Here is a 24,029-nt window from a genome sequence, read left to right as displayed (position 1 = left end):
TAGAGTAGTTCCTTTTCAATATTAAAAAAAATCTGTTGGGAGTCAACATCTCTTAGCCCATCTTTCAATTTGTGAATATTTCACTCTTCTTGGTCATGCCTCTAGTTGATACAGAGTGTTTGTTTACAGTTTAAATTCTCAAATATTCAGGCAACACTAAATATGAAGTAATGATACAAGTGTTAATTTTGCTGTGTTGGACTTATGTGTGATTCCACACCTGGCTAAATGTGTTGCTTTATATAGTATAATGCTCTTTTAGTTGTATCACATATGTATAAATATGCAAGGTGTGCAGCAAGGTCAAATCAATGTCACTGTTTACAGTTTAACTTTTACTTTTCAAATTTACTTAATATTTAATGTAAGTCTTACTGTTTGTGTTTTCATTTTTAAATATACTTTCAGATTCATTTATCTTTTTAAGTGCCTTTTATTTGCAGTCTTTATGATTAAACCATACTTTGTGTGTAAGTTTTATTCTACAGATACATAGCATTTGCTTCTACTTGAAGACATGCTTTTATCACAGTCAGTACTTCACTGGTATCAGTTGTCTGTTGATTACACATCTCTGGTTCCTGTTGGACTTAAACATTATTATTGGATCAAGTGTTAATATTTCTCTACCTGACAACTAATTAAAGGTTTAGTGGTATTAGTCCCAATGGTGTTCATTTTCCTTGGTAGATTTGCTTCCAGTAATCTCTGCTGACATGCAGCCCTGTATCTAACCACATTGATACACATGTCTAGAAAACAGGAAAAAAAATTGAACTGTATGACATGAGCAATTATTTCATTTGGGGAAGCATGTGAGAATTTAATGACATAACACAAAAGTACTTCTGCCAGATTTCCAAGGTCCTCACAGCTGTGACCAAATAAATCTTGATCATAACATTCAAAATAACAGCCCCTTGAGTCAGCTTAGAAACCTGTGTTGTCTATCAAGAAGAAATTATTCTCTCATTTCCATGGCAGAACATTAGTGCTTACCTAGTAAAATATTGCATGGCCACAGTGGCTACGTCTACACGTGAAGCCAACATCGAAATAGATTATTTCGATGTAGCAACATCGAAATAGGCTATTTCGATGAATAACGTCTACACGTCCTCCAGGGCTGGCAACGTCGATGTTCAACTTCGACATTGCGTGGCACCACATCGAAATAGGCGCTGCGAGGGTACGTCTACACGCCAAAGTAGCACACATCGAAATAAGGGTGCCAGGCACAGCTGCAGACAAGGTCACAGGGTGGACTCAACAGCCAGCCGCTCCCTTAAAGGGCCCCTCCCAGACACAGTTGCACTAAACAACACAAGATACACAGAGCCGACAACTGGTTGCAGACCCTGTGCCTGCAGCATGGATCCCCAGCTGCCACAGCAGCAGCCAGAAGCCCTGGGCTAAGGGCTGCTGCCCACGGTGACCATAGAGCCCCGCAGGGGCTGGAGAGAGAGCATCTCTCAACCCCCCAGCTGATGGCCGCCACGGAGGAGCCGGCAATTTCGACGTTGCGGGATGCGGATCGTCTACACGGTCCCTACTTCGACGTTGAACGTCGAAGTAGGGCGCTATTCCGATCCCCTCATGAGGTTAGCGACTTCGACGTCTCGCCGCCTAACATCGAAGTTAACTTCGAAATAGCGCCCGACGCGTGTAGCCACGACGGGCGCTATTTCGAAGTTAGTGCCACTACTTCGAAGTAGCGTGCACGTGTAGACACAGCTAGTGGCATAGAGTATATTGGGTTAAACATGTTTCTAGAGTGTTGCAATGTTCATTATTCGGCTGCATACGTACAAAGAGGTCGCTTGACACAGCAGAACTAAAAGGTGTGCTTAAAATTAACTGCAAATGACCAAAAAAGCAGACTTTTACTGTGCATTTTTAAGGGTTGGGTGAATCATACTCTTTATATTCCAAATATCCTCTCTCAAACTTGCATAATTTTTCTGCTGGATCGAGAACAGATCAGAGGTGAGATTTTATATTTTCTTTCTTGTGTATCAACTTCCAGCTTCATTTTGAGTGACTTAGGTTTGAACTTCCCAGCTGTGATATCACAATTCAGTTGTTATGAATATTGCCAAAGTCCTCCAGGATAAAGTGGATAGATTTTTGTTTGTTTTGTTTAAATAGGAGATTAACATTAAATTCTGGCTCTATTTCAGTCAATGATAAAACTCTCATTAATTTAAATGTGGCCAAGATTTCACTTGAGGACTCTAAATGCTATCACTAAGCACATCATCTAGTTTTTTTTATCCATTCCCTTTTAATTAGAGGAGTTCAGCTTCACAAAAGCAAACAAAATAATACTTAATTTTTAAAAACAGTTTTGCTTTAAATTTATCAACTAACTTGCATTTCTTCAACTCTGATTTAACAAATATGAAAACTCACTAAAATGACAATATTTGGTTTTGTAACTGCCTGAGCCAATGGCCAAAAATCATCAGATATAAAATTCCATAGGTATAATGAAACAGTAAAACACAAAGATTGCTAAAAGCATAGTGTATTGAGTGCCTTCCCTAGTTGTAAAATAGCTTTTAAAAAAACTGCAGACTAAACTTAAGATTTTAAAGTTGATTTTGAATATAATCACAATAAAGAACAGCATGTCTAGCCAGACATAATAGCAGACTGAACCATTTCCTCATAGATACAAGTTTAGCTTCTGAAAGAGGAAACTTGGAAGTGCAACTTAAAATGATGGAATCAAATTAAGGCACATGTAGAAAAAAATGAAATAGAAGACAAGAACAATATGCAGAGTTTCCTCGTAATTGTCCTATCGGGAAGTATCTGCTTTGCAGGTCTCTTTTTAGGATGGTTTTGGTATATTATGTCCACATTACAGATATGAAAATAAGGACCAGAGAGTCTTATGTGATTTGCCCAAGTCCACACAAATCAGAGACAGAGTAATGAAGTCCAGTGGCCTGGTAGCAGGCACTGGGTGGTTAGCAGTTTTGAAAATTGGTCCACTTATTTAAGTGCCTAAAGATGGATTTGGAGCAGTGTGAAGCTTGTTATTAAGTATCAGAGAGTTAGCCACGTTAGTCTGTATCTTCGAGAACAACAGGGAGTCCTGTGGCACCTTATAGCTTGCTGTTGAAAATCTTAAGAAAGATGAGCTTATTACTGAAAATCTAGACACAGGTTTTCTGGCTTCTTTGCTCCAGCCTTTACAGGCATGCATGCATGTGTGTTGTCATGTCTTTCTACATCTCAGGCTGCTAAGAGAGGGGGCAAAACATTTTTTAAGAAAAGCAGGAAAAATTGTGTGTGATTATTAATTACAGAGCTACCTGTGCACGCGTGATGCACCAGCCCCTATAACATAATCATACATGGTTTGTGAGTTTTGGTTTGGTGGAATTATCATGTTTTATTTTTTTTAAAGATTTAAACCATCACTCCATAGTCCCAGATTACGTGATTTCTGTACTGAATGTAACTTTACTGTGTTATAAGATGTTGTACTGCTCAGGGTATCATGAATAGATGATGAAAAATAAAGATTTGCAATGTAAAACATACTTAAACAACATAACGTACTGGATAATAAATTATTACTAATACGTACTAGTGAAGTTAACAGACTGAATCTCATTTGCCATGCAGGGCAGCATGAAGGGTCTTGCTACAAATGATAATCAGGCCCTAGGAAGTTAATTTACAGCTATATGTTTCAGGAGATAGAGTTTAAATAATTTTTTGAATTTAAATATTTTGATTTGTTTTTAAATTGATTTGTGTTCATTCTACCACTAGCTCGCATTTCAATTTCTCCAAAACCTGATATTTTAGATCTGTTGCCTACTCTTTGATGGCTGTATTTCTGCCATCAGTATGAGTTTGACCTCTTCTTAATTGTTGATTCAGCTTTCGGTGAAACTTGACAACAATTAGAGATTACTTTTTGTTGTATGCAGTGTAGTTGTAGTGGTGTTGGTCCTAGCATATCATCGAAACAAGATGAGTGAGGCAATTTCTTTTATAAGGCCAACTTTTCTTGGAGAGAGAGAGATGAGCTTTTGGGTATATACAGACCTGTGGTGCTGAGTCCATTTCTCCCAGACCTGAAAAAAAGCTCTGGGTCACTCCAAAGCTTCTCTCTCTCACCACTCAAGGTTGGCCGAATAAAAGATATTAGCTTACCCAGCATGGTTTTATCATCTCCTTTTCATGTTGCTCACTCCAATACTTTGTTCAACTAGTTTTAAAATTCTGTCACAAGATTTCCTGCTCATCTTTGTCCTCGTGAAAGATGAAATTACTCACATGGACAAATATCTTGCTTTGGAGATGGAAAGTTCTTCAAAGTCCCTAAATAAGGGTCCATGGAGATGTCATGGGTTAGCTTTCTTTATCTACAGATTGACAGCCCCATAGAGTGAGGTTTAAGGCCTGCGAGTGAGAAGTGTCAGGTGTTGTGTTAGGTTACCGCTTCAAAGCGGGAATCATAGAATCCTAGGGCTGGAAGGGACCTCAGGGGTCATCTAGTCCAACCTCCTGCTGCAAGCAGGATCAACCCCCACTAAGTCATCCCGGCCCCATTGTCGAGCTGGGACTTAAAAACCTCGAGGGATAGAGAATCCACCGCCTCTCTAGGCAATGCATTCCAATGCTTCACCACCATCCTGGTGAAGTAGTTTTTCCTAATATCTGACCTACACTTCTCCCTCTTTAACTTCAGACCATTACTCCTTGTTCTGCCATCTGATACCACTGAGAACAGTTTCTCAGCCTCCTCTTTAGAGCTCCCCCTCAGGAAGTTGAAGGCTGCTATTAAATCACCCCTAAGTCTTCTCTTCTGTAAACTAAACAAGCCCAAATCCCTCAGCCTATCCTCATAGATCTTGTGCTCCAGCCCCTTAATCATGTTTGTTGCCTTCCACTGAACCTGCTGCAGCAAATCCACATCCTTTTTATACTGGGGGGGGGGGCAAAACTGGACACAGTATTCCAGATGTGGCCTCACCAGTGCCAAATAAAACGGAACAACTACTTCTCTAGATATGCTCGAAATGCTCCTCCTAATGCACCCTCGTATGCCATTAGCCTTCTTGGGTACAAGGGCACACTGTTTACTCATATCCAGCCTTTCATCCACCATAACCCCTAGGTCCCTTTCTGTCGTATTGCTGCTGAGCAAGTTGGTTCCCAGCCTATAACAATGCTTGGGATTCTTCCATCCTTGTTGAACTGCATCAGATTTCTTTTGGCCCAGTCCTCCAATTTATCCAGGTCGCTCTGGATTCTCTCTCTACCCTCCAACATATCTACCTCTCCCCCTAGTTTTGTGGCATCTGCAAACTTGCTGAGGGTGCAATCCAGTCCCTCATCCAGGTCATTAATGAAGATGTTGAACAACTCCGGCCCCAGAACCAAGCCTTGCAGCACTCTGCTTGAAACTGACAGCTATCCAGATATCGAGCCATTGACCACTACCCGTTGGGTCCAACTGTCAAGCTAGCTTTCTATCCATCTTATAGTCCAAGGATCCAATCCATATTTCCTTAACTTATGGGTAAGAATGTTGTGGAATACTGTATCCAAAGCTTTGCTGAAGTCAAGGTATATCACATCCACTGACTTCCCCATGTCCACACAGGCTGTTACTTCATCACAGAAGCTAATCAGACGGGTCAGGCACGACTTGCCCCTCGTGAATCCATGTTGGCTACTTTTGATCACTTTCCCCTATTCCAGGTGCTCCACAATGGATTCCTTGAGGATCCCCTCCATTATTTTCCCAGGGATTGAGGTAAGGCTGACCAGTCTATAGTCCTCTGGATTGTCCTTCTTTCATTTTTTAAAGACGGGCACTACATTTGCCCTTTTCCAGTCATCCGAGATTCCCCCCCGATCTCCAAGAGTCTTCAAAGATAATGGCCAAAGGTTCAGCAATGACATCTGCCAATTTCCTCACTACCCTTGGGTGCATTAAATCCAGACCCATGGATTTGTGTTCATCTAGTTTTTCTAGATAGCTCAGAACTTGTTCCTTCCCCACAGATGGCTGCCCTCCACCTTCCCATACTGCATTGTCTAGGACTGTCATGTGGGAGTTGACTTTGTCCATGAAGACTGAGGCAAATAAAGCATTGAGTACTTCAGCTTTTCCTTCATCATCTGTCACTAGGTTACCTCTCTCATCCAGTAACGGCCCCACACTTTCTCTGATAACCCGTTTATTGTTCACATGCCTGTAGAAACCCTTCTTGTTACTCTTCACATCCCTTGCCAGCTGCAGTTCCAATTGAGCATTTGCTTTCCTGATTACTTCCCGGCATTCTCCAGCCGTATGTTTATACTCCTCCTTAGTCAACTGTCCACATTTCCATTTCTTGTATGCATCCTTTTTGAGTTTAAGCTGACTAAGGATTTCCCTGTTAAGCTAAGCTGTTTGCCTACCATGTTTGCATTTCTTACTGTGCAGCGGGATGGTTTGTACCTGTTCCTTCAGTAAGACTTCTTTAAAATACTGCCAGTTCTCTTTGAACTCTTTTCCCCTTCATCTTTGTTTCCCAAGGGAACCTACCTATCCGTTTTCTCAGGGCGTCGAAGTCTGCTTGAAATCAAAGGTCCGTATGTTACTTCTCACCCTTCTTCCTTGGTCTGGATCCTGAAATCTATGATCTCATGGTCGCTGCAGCCCTGGTTTTGACCCACTTCTATTTCTTCTACTAGTTCTTCCCTGTTTGTGAGCAGCAGGTCAAGTTGCGCATGACCCTGGTTGGTTCCTTCAGCACTTGTACCAAGAAGTTATCCCCAACATTCTCGAAAAACTTCCTGGATAGTCTGTTTGCTGCTGTATTGAATCTCATTTTTGGTCCTTGGCAACATCCAATAGTCCATATTTTTAATCCAACCAGCCCTTAAAAATTTCTTTTCAAATGTACACTAATATTGCACATGAAACATTTAAATTAATTCATGTTAAAGTCTAGAGTTCTGTATGCCATACAAATCCAGTAAAAACAATTATTTGCTGGGTGTAAGAAAACATGGATGGTTGGAGATTCCTATGGATCAGAGTTGTTAACCGCATCATTTAGGCACATAGTCAGTAGACAGAACATGAGAAATATTAAAAAGTAAATTATTTTTATATAAGCCTCACCAAAAGCCACCAACCTTATTTTATCAGTAGAGAATGGTTATTTTGCATATCACCTTGTAACGGTGATCATCCATTTGAAAACAGAATACAAATATTATTTGATATTTATATTACTTATACTGCAAAATAAAATAATTGGATTCCAAAATAAATCAATGCAAAATAAATTAAAATAACACAGCATGAAACTATACATTAAATGAGCCTAAAATAAATAAATAAAATTACATTGAATTTAATTAATTTGAAGATAACAAATCATGGATAAATTATTCAGATTCCATAGTTCTTTTAATATCTAGCTTGATTTTACATTTTATTCATGTCTCTGCTATATTGCCATATGACTCCATTTCCATTTTTCTTTTGGAGGCCCAGACTTGAAACTTAGCGCTGGATTTGCCTGCTTCACTTGGATAGCTGGGGACAATGTCCTATCTAATCAAGAAGGGCTTCTGACATTGTTACATGCACACAACGTCCATCCTGTATTACACAGTAGTGTTATCTATGTCAGTCTGTAGTGCTGCCTCAACACATACATAGGTGCTGACTTCTCCAGCTGGGAGTGCTTGGCTCCTGCCTCCGTATCAGGTGTCTTCCCTATTCCACCTCTTCCTCCAGGCTCCATCCCCACCTTGCCCCCATTCCATTCCTTTCCTCAAGCCCCCACTGTGCCTTCTCCCGCCCCAGCCCTAAACCTGACTCCTTCCCGAGCGTATCCTCTGCCAGCTCCTTCCCCACCCTCCAGGACTTTCCTGAAGAGCATGAATCAGCCGTCTGTGGAACTCCTCAGGTGTTGGGATGGCTGGGGAGAAGCGGGCATGGAACACAGTCGAGTGAGGAGGTGAGGAAGAGGCTTGGGAAGGGGAGCTTGACTCCTGGTGAGTACACTGCACCCACTAATTTTTAGCCAGATTCTGCTACCAACATTCACAAAAACTGCCATCGTTAACATTTCATCCTTCAGAAGGAGCTTCTTATATGCACACTTGGCTACACTAGCATATGCTCTGGCTGTGCAAAAGAACTTGCATTGTCTCTCTGGGGTCCATATGAAAAAGCTAAGTAAAACTGAATTTTCCTTCAATATGCTATGTATAATTTAATGAAATAGTGGATTAGTTAGTAGTAAATATTATTCAGTTAAATACAGTACTAGTCAATTTAAATTATATCAAGTGTCATTAATGTGTGCGTTCACAATGTACAGCAATTAAAATAATGGAGTCTTGAGCATACTGGCCACTAGTCCATTTTGTAGGCTATTATGAGACTAGGCAACATTTCTAGTGGCTCTGTGTGCCAAGTTATAAATATCATTGTGCACATTATTCTAATTAGCAATCTTTAAATGTTTATATTTTGCCTTCCTGTCCTAGGTCCTAGCTGTAATTAACCTCTGAATTTTATTAAACATTACTGGTAAATATCCCAATAAATAGATTTCTGTTTGCTTAAAGATTTACTATGACATGTACATGTATTATAAAACAAGAGGGAAGAATTGTGTTCAGAATATTAAAATTACATGGCTAAGCACTCTGCTCTACAAATTCCAATTGAAGATGCTATTTCATCCTTGGTTGTGTTCCCTTGTGCGTATACATTGTAATATAGACTTTAATTACATAAACTTCCACTGTTTTTAGAAATACAGTACTTCATCCTTTTTTTCTACCACCTTACCTACAAGTGCAGCATTTTGGTATACTTTTATATTTTCAATAGTTACACCATGGTAATTTCATTGTCACTGTGGTGTAGTATTGCGTTCATTGGCTTTCATATTTCAGTTACCTAGAAGAAATCATAATCTGATACAGTTTGCAGATGACACAAAAAATTGCATGGGCATAAATCTTGAAGCAGACAGGTCACTGTTACAGCCTGATGGGTTTTGAAGTAGTTCCACTTTTTATTTAAAATAAAAAATTTAATGGGGTTTGAGGGAACAGGCATGACAATATGGTGTGGTGATTAGGGCACTCTCTGGTAGAGGGAAACCTGGTCCTTGTGCCGAATATTTAATTATTTATTGGAAGTGGGAACAGCTTCAACAGGAGCGACACCCACCCAAAATACCTCATGACCCAGTGATTGGGGAGCTCTGGGGGGGACACCTGGGTTCAAGTCCCTGCTTTACCTCAGGTAGAGGGAGAAGGTTGAAGCTGTCTCCCCTACACCCTTGATGACTGCTTTGGCCACTGTGCTACTGAGTAAAAGGTAGGCATCATGCCCACTACCTGTGATAGTGTGGAGTTAGGTGTGCTCTGAGCATACTTTCTGAACCAGGCCGTTCTGGTGAGCTAGGCAGTGGAATACCTAGTTTGAGAATCCTGCTGCAATGACTAAAAGTAATTGCAATTAATTACAGTTTTAATCACATTGTTAAAAATAATAAAATACAATTTAAATATTTTTGGATGACTTTCACATTTGATACTGCTTTGCATCGTTATCAGGTAGAACCTGTGATCAGCATGGAAGTATGTCCTCTGGAATGATGGTATATAAATGTTTAACATATTTCACATGTAAATGCCTAGCAGTGCTGGCTACAAAAATGCCATGGAATACCTGTTCTCACTTTCATGTGACATTGTAAATAAGAGAAAGGTGTCATTGTCTCCTGTACATGTAAACAGACTTGTTTTTTTTAAGGAGTTGGCAGAATAGGAAGTAGGACCGATTGGACTTGTAAATGCTGAATTTTACAGTATTTTATTTTGAACGCAGATATCTTTCTAAAACAGCACAATTCTGCTTTTGTAAGTTGCACTCTCATAATAAAAAGATTGAACTATAGTACTTGTATGAGGTGAATTGAAAAATACTGGTTTCTTTTTATAATAAAAATAATACAGTAAGCATATACACTTTGTATTTTGTATTGTCATTGAAATAAATATATTTGAAAATATAGAAAAACATTCAAAATATTCATAACTTTCATTTGGTATCTGTTATTGTTTATCAGTGTGATTAAAGCTGTGATTAATTGTGATTAGTTTTTAATCAAGTTAATTTGTTTTGAGTTAATCGCTTAAGTTAACTGTGATTGACCATCCTAATCATTTCCTAACGGAGTACTTTACTTTGCAGTTTAACATTCCGCTCCTTTAAGGTTTTCCTCTGGCATTTCTAGCATGCAAAACAAACAAGCAAACAAACAAACAAAGACATACATAAAAAAAAGGAAAAGGTGAAGCCAAAAAATAGAGCTTAATTCTTCAAAACCTTGAAAATTTGCTAGTTTACAAAAAATTGAATAGCGTTTATAAATGACGTGAACTTACAGTCTTCCCCTGCCTTATTAGGGTAATTTGTTCCTGAAAAACTCCTCTTAGGGCAAATTCTTGTAAGTTGAAAATGTAATTACCATTAATTTCAATGGGAAAAAATGTTATGCGTTCCTGAGCCCCAAAATTTACACCCATTTACGCTAAAACAACACCAAATCCCATTAAAATGAGCACAATTACTTCAATAGTTAACATTAGTTATCATAACACAACTTAACAAGGCATTTTCCCTTCATTAATTACTCTAAAATATGTCTGTTTACCTGCAGAGACAGGGGAACGGAATTCGAAGAGCACCTGGGAGGGGGGCGCAAAGCTGGGTAGCTGCCCGTGGCTGCAGAAGCGAGGCCAGTGCAAGGGGGTGGCAAGGCAGAGCAGGGCACGGGGAGGCATGGGGAGGCAGCCTGGCCTGAGTGCAGCTTAGGTTAAGTGGGGAGGGGGCGGTGTCAGGGGCTGGCCGCTTGGGGAGCTAGGCAGGCACAGGAGGCCCACAGTTGGCAAGGGACAATGCCTCGCTCATGTGGGGCTGCAGGCGGAGAGGCCCCGCCAGCAGCAGCCGAGGCGCTAAATGCAAAGGAACGCCACAGGTGGCAAGCGGTGCCCAAGGCACAGCTGCGCAGGGTGGGCAGCAGCGGCCCCCTAGCTGCCCGGGGAGTGAGCGGCAGGGGCGGGGCAGAGCCAGGATGGGCTGTGCGCCCAGCAGCCACGTCTCACAGGAACACCTGGGAGCCCGTGGCTGCCGACTGGGCTGGGGTGTGCTGCTGCTGCAGAGCCGAGGCGGAGACCCAGACCAGCCACAGTTAAAGGCTGGGCCGGGGGCTTTGGGCAACCGCTGCTGGGCGCTGCAGAGAGACGCGCCGGGTGGGATGCAGCTGCGGGCAGCCATTGCCTGGAGCCACAGCCTTTCTCCTGCTGCAGGGCGTCCGTGTCCCGCTGAGGTGCATGAAATTGAAATCGGTCCTCGCAAATTCGAGAAAATGCCATGTAAGATGAGGTAGGGGTTTTAAATCAAACTCCTTGTAAACTTGAATTCTCATAACCCTAATGGTTGTATCTCGGGGTATGACTGTATTTCACTACCCATACCACATTCATAACCTCCTCTGTATTCTATAATAGGTTCACAGAGAAGAGCTCTCCTTTAGTATATCATAGGATCTTTGTAATAGAAACCCTCTGTCCTCTAAACTTTTTAAGTCTTGACACTAAGGTGCCTGAAAGCACTGCATATACAAAGAACCCTGTGTTAGTTTTTTTCCACTTGATAAGGTCTACAGAAGCCAAATAAAGGCTGAAGACCTTACATCAGCCATTATACAGCATAGAGGAGCCGTGCATGAACTTCTGCTCACTTCTCAGTGTCTGCATTTTATAAATCTTACAACACACAGCAATTTCAGCAATACGTTCAATTCACAGCTGATAGTAGGTAGGAGCATTGGGGGGCAGGGCAGGCAGAGCCTTAAGTCTGACATTTTGTCTTAAACGTCTGTAAGCCATTCCAGTTGGTATTGTTGATTCCTGTACATGCTGTGCTGAGAAACATTATGTACCAATTAGAAACAGAAAACCCAGGAAGATAACTGGCATGGGAATTTTAACAAAAATATTTTTATCTTTGTTATCTGTGACTATGCGTTCGCTGCTCTTTGACTCTCATTGAATCATCCTTGTTTTCACAGTGATCTAGTAGAACCAGTTGGGTCAAACTATTTCTTTGTCACACCATATAAAACAAAATAATCCTTGTGCTGTATATCCTACGTAGTGCCACTAACATGCTATACTGAAGAATTCTAAACAGGTACATAAGTGGTTAGCTTTTCATGGGGCCTGGCTGATTACTCTTGTCCGCTTGTTGAAACCAGAAGAGAGAATTACAGTTTCTGTTTCCTGTTTCATTAGAAGAATAATTGGAACTGGATGATACTTGTCTCTCCCCTTCTGTTCCTTGCTGTTCTCCATTTAGATAGTTCTTTAGTGAGAGCTCTCGGGAGAAAGAGAAGTGAGAAATCCTGGAAACTAAGGATCTTTTTTGTGGCTTTGCAGGAACTTTGAACATTCAGATATATTGAGTGCTGTGGCTTGATCTTTTTTCTTTAGCATTATGTTGCTTTCATTCCTTAACACACTCTGTTTCTTCTGAGAGTATGTTGAAGAGTGGAACTGTAAATTCATGATCCCCATAGTTATGATACTTTTGCACTTCTGTAAATATTTTGGTATCACAAAGTTTTACAAATGTTGAGTTGTGCTCACAATACATGATGGTAGGAAGGAAATACAATTATCTCTGTTTACAAATGGTCTTACAGAACTTGCCCAAAGCCTCATAGTAGCTAAGTCATTTCAGAGAGGTAGCCATGTTAGTATGTATCTCGACAAATAATAAACAGTCCTGTAGCACCTGAGGCTTGGTCTATGCTAGGGAGATATGTCAATTTCATATACACCATTCTAGCTGTGGCAATTGCATAGCTACAATAGAAATATCAGAAATGGACTTATTTGTCTGTCTTCACTAAGAAAGGCAATGGGAGCGTTTCTCCCGTCGACCTCTCTCATTCCATGTGGTAGCAAGGAGTACAGAGGTTGGCTGCAGACTCCAGAGAGATTGATTTTACATGTCTTTACCAGATGTGTGAAATTGAACTCCTGAAGATTGACCATGACCGGGCTGATCTTTGCAGAAGTGAAGACAAGCCTTTAAAAAATAACAAATTAATTAGGTCATGAACTTTTGTGGGTAAAACTCACTTCATCAGATGAATGTAGTGAAAAACAGAATCCAGTGTTTATGTAGGATGGAGGGTGCGGAGGGGGAAAGGAAGCGGGGGGGAGGGGGAAAGGGATTGCCTGTCACTAGCAGGACCAGTTAATGAACCAAATTCAGTAGGGTGTGTTCCATTCAAAGGTAGTGAAATTGCCCATGTAATGCATAAATAGTATAAATATATACCGAACGGTTTGTTAGCAAGTGGTATTCCAAAACTCAGTCTTCCCTGTTAACTATATGCATGTAAATCAACATCCTAAATTTAGATGAGTACACAAGTATGCCGTCGAAAATATATGTCTCTATGGAAGATGAACTTACTAATGGACTCATGCATTAAAAAAGAGAGTGAGAAAGAAGGCAGTTATAATAGAAGCAAACAATTTATTCTTTGTTGAATATGCCTTTGTTTCACTTTACATCAAAAGACAAAAATAGTTGAAGGAGACAAATATGCTCCATGGTCTCCTAAAAATTTCTGAATGTTGCTCTTCTGTAAATTGATCCTAGGCACAAATTTATTGCTCATTTTGAACACTCAAGAAGTTTTTAATAATGCTCATTTATAGCAGCTCAATGCTGCTTCATCTTTGGTGCTCTCCCATGGAGTGTATTCAGAGGCTGTGTAGCTGGGTTGCTTGTTCCAGAAGCTTCTTTTTATTTAAATTTTCATCTAAATGTTTTGTGTATTCTTTCATCTCCATTTAGGGGAGAGAAATAGGAGGAGAAGATGCCAGGTGGCTTTCAGTTACATGCCCCAGAATGAAGATGAGCTGGAGTTAAAAGTTGGTGACATCATTGAAGTGGTGGGAGAAGTAAGTAACTCTTATGTATTGTGTAGGCACACAGTTTTCATTTGCTTTTTACACAGGAACCTTTGAGAAGCTAATATGTTTTAAAACAATTCACAGGAGTGGTTTTTCCTGTTCTTTTATCTCTGTTATGGCAGTTTAATTTTTTTATTATGATTCTGTTATAATTTGATCTGCAACAGAGCTTTACTACAGGAACATGTGCATACTCCACACCAAGTGGCATTTGAACACAGATCAGTTTCTAAGATTGGGCACCAGTTTACGAAAGTTTAGATAACTAGAACCAAAAGCTTAGCATCTGCCTGTGGTTCTTCATATAAAGAGCTGGTTGTTGAACCAGTTCCATTGTGTTCAGATAATACACTTTCTACGGACTTGATCTTGCTCGATTGATTACTTGATTGAAGCTGCTAGAAGTTATGCTGTTGATTTAAGTATCAGGACTGGGTCCTAAAATACTAACTTGGAATCTTCAGAATGAATCAGAATATGCTCAGTTATTTAATTTTATTTTATTTAGCATTAAAACCAGTGGTTTTTTTTGTTTTGTTTTCTGAATTGGAGCCAGTACTCAGCCTGTCCCCCTCTCCAGTAAATCCCTTGGCTGGGGTTCTTGAGGTGCCAGTACTCAGTGCTGGCAAGTACTAGCACCAGAAAAGCACTGATTAAAACTATCTAAGGATTCATTTTGATGAAATGTCCAATAAAATGCAGGTTTTCTGCTGCCATGATTTATTTCTAGGGATTTGATCTTCAGTGACTGAGCAGGTAATAAATCAGCATTTGTTATTCTGCTGAGGATATGGTCAAATTTATTTTTCCTTTACCCACCACTTAAATAACCAACAATCCATTTATTATAAAAATATGGAAAGTCTATTGCAATCTAGTCATGTCTCTCAGTTGCATGAAAAAGACTAAACTTGGCATTTCCAAATTTGAGGGGCTTAATAATCACGGTTTCTTCTTTAACCTGAGAGCACACAGTGCATTTTGTCCTTTTTAGCACCAGATATCTCGTGTCACAGAACTAACCTTCTTCAGGCTCTGAGCAGAACTGTAGTGTAGGATGCCTAGATTATAGGCTATTGGCTAGGACATTTGGATTACACTATTCACCCAACATTCTAAAGAGTTTGAAGACTGAATTTAAGCTCTTCTTAAATTTGACCTTACATAAACATAGAAAACCCTCCTTGAATGGCCTCACTTAAAACTTCATAAATCTGTCTTTTGAAGAACAAAGTGTTGTAATAAAAAAACCCCCTCCAAACATAATCTAAATAGACTACACCTGAGGAAGAGCTATTGCCCTTGAATGAATCGTATTGTTAATGAATTTCATTGGGAACAGTGTTCCCTGTAGGCTAAGCACTTGGGCAAATACCATGAGAAATTCAGATGCCACCCAGCTGATTAGCAGAGCACCCACAGCTGCCCACATGTGGTTCTATTCATGATACACATCCGCACATACTTGGTTGCAAATAACAAAATTTATTCTGCCCATGGATGATAAAATATAGAGGGAACACTGATTGGGAGCCCTCTGGAGTTTAGCCAACAATACATTTCTTATTTCTTTTCACAAACATTTTAATAAGCCCCCTTTTCTGTAACCAGTACAAATTTTTCACATGCAGGTGAGATTAAAGATATCTACGTTGTATGTGGAAGTTGAGACATATGAAAATTAAATGTTCCACTGCCTCAGCCTCCACCCCCTGCACACACCTGCTCACAGTTAAGAAATGTTTTTCGTAAGTAGGTGTTTATATAATGTTAAAGTATGTTCAGTTATTAATACGCATCCCTGGCATGGAATTCACAATTGTCTCGATTGGTTGTGCAGAAGGGAGCCCAAATCTCTTGAAGATTTTTTGTGCGAAGAAGATTGATTAGCTAAAGGAGAGTGCGGTTGTGCAGACCTGGTGGACGTGCTGCCGGAATTACTTTTACTGCTGCACTGAAAGTTCTGACAGAGACTGGTGTGTACAGTTGATCACAGTGTCCATGGCATCCAGCTAGAGAATAAGGAGGCTAAAAGTACAAGAGTTGTTGCCCCTTCCTAGTGTTCACTTGTGTCCAGGACCTAAAGAATATCCTACGTTGTCAATTGCCCAAATGTCAGCTCTGCCTTATTCATTCCCTGATGCATTTGTGCAACATATGGAGTTGTCTTAGCCATCTGAGTTATGCCAGACTGGGTTGATGGAAGAAAAAAATTTCCTTCAAACTCAAAATGCTGAAGATCACAGTGAATGCAACTAGAAGGAATGATGTGCAATAGATTGTCTGTGTTCTGTTCTTGCCCTACTACCCTTGTGGTTAGGGCTCATTACTATGAAGGTACAGTAGGATTTTCACTATTTTATAGGAACTTTGTCTGCAACAGAAAGCTGCAGCAGTAATTTATACCTTGGGTTTCTGCATGTGGATGTTGCTGCATACAAAGGCATTGCACTGTAATGTAAACTGCAGCATTGCTGACATCCCAGAAATACCATTTTACTTAGAATAATTCAGCTTTCAGATATGACTGTGCTTAACCTGTAGAATTATTAAGGAAAATATAAGCATCTCAGTTGCACAAACAACCAACATTTTTTTATAAAGTTTTACTTTATGTGAGGAGCAGTGTTCTCCATCCATTTTTTATCCCTTTTACATTATGTGTACCAAGGCACGGGCAGATGCCCACCACCAATAGAAACACATGCTGCTAGCTGTGGGAGGCTGTGGGCATGCTACGAATCAGCTGGATGTGGCACCTCAAGCTCTTCTGGGCTGTTGCCCAAGTGCTCAGCTTACAGAGAACACTGGTAAGGAGGTCTCTCAATGTACGTTTAACACAGCAAGGAAAATCTTGTGGTAGTGAGTCTATGGTGCTAAGAACAGCTGTGGAGACATTCAGGCTTGGGCGGGAGTTTGGGTTCTGAAGCCTAGGGAGTGGGGTGGGTAGGCTCGAGAGCACATACTCTGACCATTTTTAGCACCATAGGACCAACCTCACAAGCCCAGTTTCTAAGATTCCCAGCTGTGGGGTCCTGTTTGCTGGACACATGCACACTTAAGGGGTTCTGTAGCACCTAGTAAGTACTAATGAGTATTATAGAAAGCCCTAGGTAGCAGAAGCTGTTTTGAGGCTTGAGTATAGCAGAGCCCCAAAGAGGTGTAAGTTTGCTGTATTTTATGTAAATTAAATAATCACCATAAGATCACAGTTCTATCTAAGTATTTGAATTGCAAAACAAACTATTTGCACTTTTCTATTGTAACTGATGTCATAAGAACCCCTTGATGGAGAACCCTAAGAACCCTATTGTCACAGTTCCTTCATGGCTGTTCTGTCTGGAATATAAACTTATTTAATATCATGAGATCATATATTTGAAAGAGTAGCTAAATATTAAATCATTTCTAAGGTTTATGATTGATAACTCTTTACATAAATAAGCTCTGGCTTATTTATACCTGGCCCTGCAGATTTCCAAGACCAGCATCTGATTAAGTGAGTCTGTGCTGACAAAAGCTCATGCTCAAAACTTTTCTGTTAGTGTATAAGGTGCCACAGGACCCTTCGTTGCTGTTACAGATCCAGACTAACATGGCTACCCCTTTGATACATAACTCTTTACGTGTAGTTCATATTTCAAGTTCATTAGTTATAACTATAATTACAATTGTCCCAAATTGAAGCTATAGCCATCATATTCTCTCACTGAATGTAAACATAAATACCAGTGATAATGTATCCTAATGGTTCATGTATTGCCAAACAGTTCTGCCAGCTTAAGAACATTTGGAATGTCAGTTGACAGTTTTGAGCATATATTCAGTTTTAATTGTTCTGTAGTTTACTGCTATATACTTTACAGCCCAATCCTCTTAACAAGCTGTGTCTTGGATGACTCACAGAACAAAAAATTAGGCAGATGGGACTGGGTCCTTAAAATATATTACAGTTCTTATAGGCAAAAGTGGTTGTGTCGCCTATAGTTAAGGATGTCTAACATTTCCATTGAAACACTCTGCTTTCATATTCTGATAAAGTCAACCATTTATACTAATTTTTTCCATGGTGGGGGCCTGCCTTCAGTTGAACGTATTGTTATGAATGTCTCAGCTTAGCTGTTTACAAGAACAAGATAGGAAGAACATTTTATAGGTCACATTCAAAAACATCATTCGTATTTTATTGCGAAGGTTTGGAGCAGGAGCTTAGAATTTGGCAGGGGGTATATAAAGTTTCAGGGATATACCTTTTGCTATTCCTTTCAAAATTCATCCAAATTGATCAAGTTATAAACCTTGGAATAAGTTCTGTCTCCCTCTGTGCCAAACGTGCTGAATGGGGGGAGGTGGGGCTGAGCAGGACTTTTCCTACAATAGCTCTTCCTGGTTGCTGTAGCCACTGGGGTGTTTGGGACCAGAAGCCTCTTTTGTGCTCTCAGTGCTCCCCCTGTTGGCGCACAGGTTGAGAAGATAAGGAGGTAGCAACCTGCCTTGTGCGAAGAAATGGGAAGTGGTATGGGAGGAGAATTGCACTAGGTCGGGGCAGAAGCTCATGCATGGAAGTGGATTTGGTAGAAGACTATATAAGCAAAAGGGTCTATCAACAGCAGAGCACCTATTCTCCCTCAGAACCTGAATTTGAACCCAGTAGTCCTGTACCTTTGTATTCATTTGCTGACAGCAAAGAATTATAAAACCATAAGCAAAGCCTCTGATTCCCACTCATGAGTCTGATTCTTGTAGGCTGCGTTTACACTAGCAAGTTCTTTCAAAATATTTTCCGAAAGAAGGGGGCTCTTTCTAAACGTCCCATGGAGAGTTTACACACAAAGTTTTCTTTTGAAAGTAAATCAGAAGAATGTGGGCCTGCTTTCCTAAGTGCCCTTACACTCCTGTTTCAGGAAGAACACCTTCTTTCAAAAAGAAAAAAAAGCATGTTGTAGACATTCTGCGGACCCTATTTTGAAAGAGCTGTCCTCATGGCACCTCGTACTTCAAACCCTGGCCCGTTCTTTCGAAAGAGCGGGGACTGTGTGGATGTTCTCTTTTGAAAGAACAGGTCACTCTTTTGAGCGTGGGTATACTCTTATGAAAGAGATCTTCTGGAAGAGTGGAGACATAGCCATAGTGAATAACATTACTGATATGTGATACTCTGTGAGCTCAAGTGACAGAGAACTCTGCTCTGGGCCTAATGATCTGAACCTTCAGATGGTCCAAGTTAAGAGGCATTACTGTTCCAGGTGTTGACATTTCTGGATTTTATTTTTAATTAGGTAATTACAGTTTTTAAAACCTACATTACAAGAACACTAAGGCAGCAAATTTAAGCACTAAAAATTAGGAAATGGCACATTAAGATTACTTGTGCAAGCTTAATTCAGTCCCCTTGTGCATGTGCAGCATATGGCCTTTGGTTACATGATCACATGCACCTTTTTCCACAAGCCTCCCTGCCTTACTCAGTGCAAAGGCCAGAACCATGCTGTGGGGATGAATCATAGTTTGATAGTTCTCTTGAGAATTCTGCACCACTGTGCTATGCAGAATTTAAGCAGAATAATGTTCTATACACAATTTCATTTTTCTCTGAAGAATTAACATCACCACAAGGGGCCACTGGACCCAGCAGAGCAGTAATTTCCTGCTTGCAAGTACAGGATGTTGATAAGAAGGGAGGTGTTTGGTGGTGGAGGGTTCCTGGCAGCTTCAGTTCCCATATCTGAGGGAAAGAGACAGTGTTCAGGAGACTCCGTACAAGCCAACAACTCCGCATCAGGGCATTTCACTCTCTGGAACCCCTTTGCTTTTGATAGTAGTGGATGCAGATGTCTGGGGTATGGGGGTTTCATGGCTCTGCTGTAGAAGGGAGGGCTCTGGGGGGTCATAAATTCTGAGTGCTCTGAGTCTTGGTTCTTTTAAGGTGCAGTCTTGGAGCTTCTGCCCCGACTTTGTGCAATTCTCTTCCCACACCATTTCTCATTACTTTGCACAAGGCAGGTTGCTACCCCCTTATCTTTTTTCAACCTGTGTGCCAGCCTGGGGAGCACTGAGTACAGTACTTTGGAGTTGCCACGGGGGTGGGATTTGCTTAATGAAGTGCTGAATATACACCACAGCACTTCCTTAATAAACTCCCAACACCCTACTTACCATACTCCCTTCAAAGTAGGGAGCTAGTGTAGACAAGCCCTTTGAGTGCTTAACTTTGCAACATGAACATTCTTCTAACCTAGGGTGTTTGTGTCACAAGATTGGAATTATTAAGACTGCATGCATGCTCAAAACTGTAATTACAGTAAATAAAGTTATTCACATGTGTAGATCTCCATAGGATTGTCAACGATATATGAACTTGGGGGCAGAAAACACTTCTTACAGATTTTCTTTCATTTGCATGGAACTGTTAGTATGTTAGATGATTGCGTTGAAATGGTATTTACTGTGATGCAAGACCAATGTGTAAAGCAATGCATGCTGTATTATCCATACAGACTGCAGTTGGGAACCATGGGTTACAGTAGCTGAGAAGGGGGAAGTTTTCTGAGCCAGATTTCTACACACAGCTACCTCTGTGGTTTATCAGAATTAAAAGAGGGAATGTTTTACCAATAGCTTTAAAGAAAAGCATTTGAAATAAAATATTCAGCTATTCTTATATGTCTAGTCCTTGGCTTCACTAGGGGAAAATTTTATTAACTTTTTTGTGGTAAAGTCCAAGTGAAAACAGCAGTTTTCACTTTAGTTAGAAGATCAAGTTAAAGACTCAGTTTAATTAGTCTGTAAATTAATCTTCTAATTTGTGAGAGATTTGTGTGAAAAGTCTTGTCTTCACTGGGATTTTATATTAAGTGAGTTAACTTGAGTTAAAAAGCACTCATTTTCTTCCCTATTGGAGACAAGGTCCTAGAGCTTTGCCTCCTGAAGAATCTCTTGATCTGTGATTGTCCATTCTTGCCCAGTCTCAGATCTCCTCTGTTAAATGAGGTGATTAGGAAAGTGTAGCTGTATGATAACAAGTGTATTTGAAACCAGTCTGGGTTTCAGTTTTCCTTTGGAGATGAGTCTGTACTTATCAGTGTCATTTAATAATTTTCTGATGACTTTAGATGTGGTTCAGCTGGCTCATTTGGTTATGCTGGATCTTTCAGCAGCTCTGATACCAGTAAGTAGGCTGGTGTCTTGGTGATTAGAGATGGTTATTGATCTGTCTGGAATTTCCTTCAAGTGGTTTCTTTCTTACCTAGACAAATGAATGCAGTTAGTATTTGAGAACAAAGAAATCTTATCACTAAGGGATTTGTTGAGCAATGTCTCAAAATTTGATCTCTTTCTCATGTTAGTTTGTGTGTATATGAATCCCTTGTTGACTTTATTTCTAAATGTGGGCTGGAATATCAGCAGTATGCATTCATTTGTCACAGCATACCTCTGGTGTCATGGATTCATCCTGTTTTTCCCTCCAGCTGGAGGAAGGTATGGATAAACCATTCCCAGCTGGTTGAGTCAGAGCTATCCTTTTCTCAACTCAGAGGAAACATGAGTCTTACTGGTACCATTGAGTAAACGATTGAGTGGGTTTTCTGCCTCGTCTTGTCTCCATCCATTGAAAAGAGACTTGTTTGGAAAAGCAAATTAGATTAAAAATATTGATGTGTCAGTTTCAGTCAATGCCCTTTTTATCATCATCATCAACAATAACCGTAGGCTCAACGCCCGTTGGTGTCTGATGCCTTTCTCACCATTTCCTTCCATCTTTCCCTATCCAGTGCAAAGTGGCTTAGTTTCTGTAGAGTAGATCTGCGCCAATCTGCTACATCATCCATCCATTCTCTGTGGGGTCTGCCTCTCCGAGTCGAACCATCCATTATGCCAAATACTAGGGTCTGATTTTTCATTCATCGTTCATTCTGCAAATATGTCCAAATAGTTGTAGCTTCCATTTTATAACCTTCTGCAGCAGGTTCTCTTTCAGCTGTTATCTTCCTATAAAATTCCTCATTGGTGAACTTCCGCATCCATCCTATTCTCAGAATCTTTCTATAACAACTCCTTTCAAACACCAATATCCTCCTTTTCGAATCTTTCATTAGCACCCACGTCTCACATCTGTACAACATGCTGCTGAATACATGTTTTCAAGATGCCCAGCTTCACTCTTAAGCTAATTGCTTTGCTTTTCCAGATCTTATCCATCACCTTCAAACTCACTCTTGCTTTCACTATTCTAGTTGCTATTTCCTTCTTACAGTCTAGATCGTATGTTATGTTGCTCCCCAGATATGTGAACTTCTTTACATTTTCTAGTTCAATACCATCCACACTGATCTTCCTTTCTATTTCCTTATCTCCAAATACCATTATTTTTGTTTTATCGATGTTCATAATCAGTCCGTACAGCTTCCCTTCTTCATGTAACACCTGCACCGTTTTTGCTAGCTTCTCCTCATCTTCCTCAATGATAACTATATCATCCTTGAATCTCAAGTTGTTAATTCTTTTCCTGTGCACAGATATCCCTTCTACCTCTTCCTTTATCTTGTCCATCACTCTCTCCAGATATGCAATGAAGATACTGGCGATATTGGATCTCCTTGTCTCGTACCTCTACTTGTTTTAAACCACCTTCCCAACTCCCCGCATGTTCTCATTGCTGCTTCTGCATTATCATTTATATCTTTCAACAACCGTATCAGTCTGCTATCCACTCCATATGACTCCAACACCGCCCAAGTCACTTTGTGATCTATACTGTCAAATTCCTTTTCAAAATCGACGAAGCAAGCGTATACGTTTTTGTTCTTTCATTGAGCTTTCTCCACTATCAGTCTTAGTGCCAATATCTTCTATATGGTACTTCTATCTTTTCGGAACCCTGCTTGCTTGTCTGCTATATGTTCTTCTATCTGCAGTCTTAATCTCTCAGTCAGTATCATCATCAGGACCTTACCTAGATGACTCAGTAGGGCAATCATTCTGTAGTTCTTGTACTCCAATGTACTTCCTTTCTTATGTATTGTCACTAGCACAGATCTTGTCCATTCCTTAGGTGCCTTCCCTTCTTTCCATGCTATATTACATAGTCGATGTATTTCCTGAATCATGCTTTCTCCACCATATTTGATCATCTCTCCTGTGATCTTATCATTTCCAGTGCTCTTGTTGTTCTTTAGTCGTTTCACTGCTTTTTCTGCTTCCTCCTTTGAAATATCAGTCTCGCTCTCGATGCTTGGGGGAAATATCTCTTTCAGTTCTTCAATCAGTCTCTCTGAGACACTTGGGTCCAACTGTGCTTTGTATAGATTGGGGCAATATCTTGTCCATCGCTGCACAATCTTCTTCGTTCTCATCTTTGATCGCTACCTGCCTCAGTTGCCATTTCCTATTAATACTCCTAATTGTCTTATACATCTCTCTGGTCTTACATTCCCCATAATACCTCTCAATATCTTCACATTGCTCCTCTAACCATTTCTCCTTCTCCTTTCTGGCTGCTTTCCTTACCTCATTGCATTTCTTCCTATATTGCTGTTCCGCCATCTCAGAAACATCTCTTCTGATCTTCAATGCTCTTTTCTCTTGAACCAACTTCAATGTCTTCTGGGTAATCCATTTCTTATTGATCTTTTCTTCTTCTGGAACAGTCTGCTCAATCGCCTCTTCTATAGCGATGGCTATCCCTGCGACTCTTATCTAGGTTTTTCTCTGTGGTGATATTCTTAATCTTCTCTTTGAGTGCTGTTCTGTATGCATTCCCTGTTTCTTCCTCACATAGCCTCACCACATCTCTTCTTTTCTTAAACTGTGTCTTACGTTTTCTTTCAAGTTTTATCTTGATGTTTGCGATCACTAGACTGTGGTCTGAGTATATATCTGCTCCTTGGAAAGTTCGGCACTACTGTACTGATGTTATCCATCTTCTTGTCATCAAAATCATATCTATTATGTTGGACTTCCTGTCATTCGATCGCCAT

The 24,029-nt window shown here is 40.3% G+C and overlaps 1 protein-coding gene across 6 annotated transcripts in view; it reads left to right on the top strand.

Moving 5' to 3' along the window:
* SH3KBP1 (SH3 domain containing kinase binding protein 1) overlaps positions 1 to 24,029 on the top strand; it is a 335,142-nt gene that overhangs the window by 162,440 nt on the left and 148,673 nt on the right. For all 6 annotated transcript variants that reach the window (XR_012643836.1, XM_074983363.1, XM_074983365.1 and 3 more), the window contains exon 4: positions 13,934 to 14,040. Coding sequence is in view for 5 of the 6 variants with exons in the window: in XM_074983363.1 (XP_074839464.1) it covers positions 13,934 to 14,040 (107 nt within the window). In the remaining variant the exon portion in view is untranslated. The remainder of the gene's footprint in view (positions 1 to 13,933; positions 14,041 to 24,029) is intronic.

The sequence above is a fragment of the Carettochelys insculpta genome, chromosome 1 (genome assembly GCF_033958435.1).
Source record: "Carettochelys insculpta isolate YL-2023 chromosome 1, ASM3395843v1, whole genome shotgun sequence".
Taxonomy (NCBI): domain Eukaryota; kingdom Metazoa; phylum Chordata; order Testudines; family Carettochelyidae; genus Carettochelys; species Carettochelys insculpta.
The sequence above is the reverse complement of the archived record's forward strand: the minus strand, read 5'-3'. Positions and strand labels throughout refer to the sequence as shown.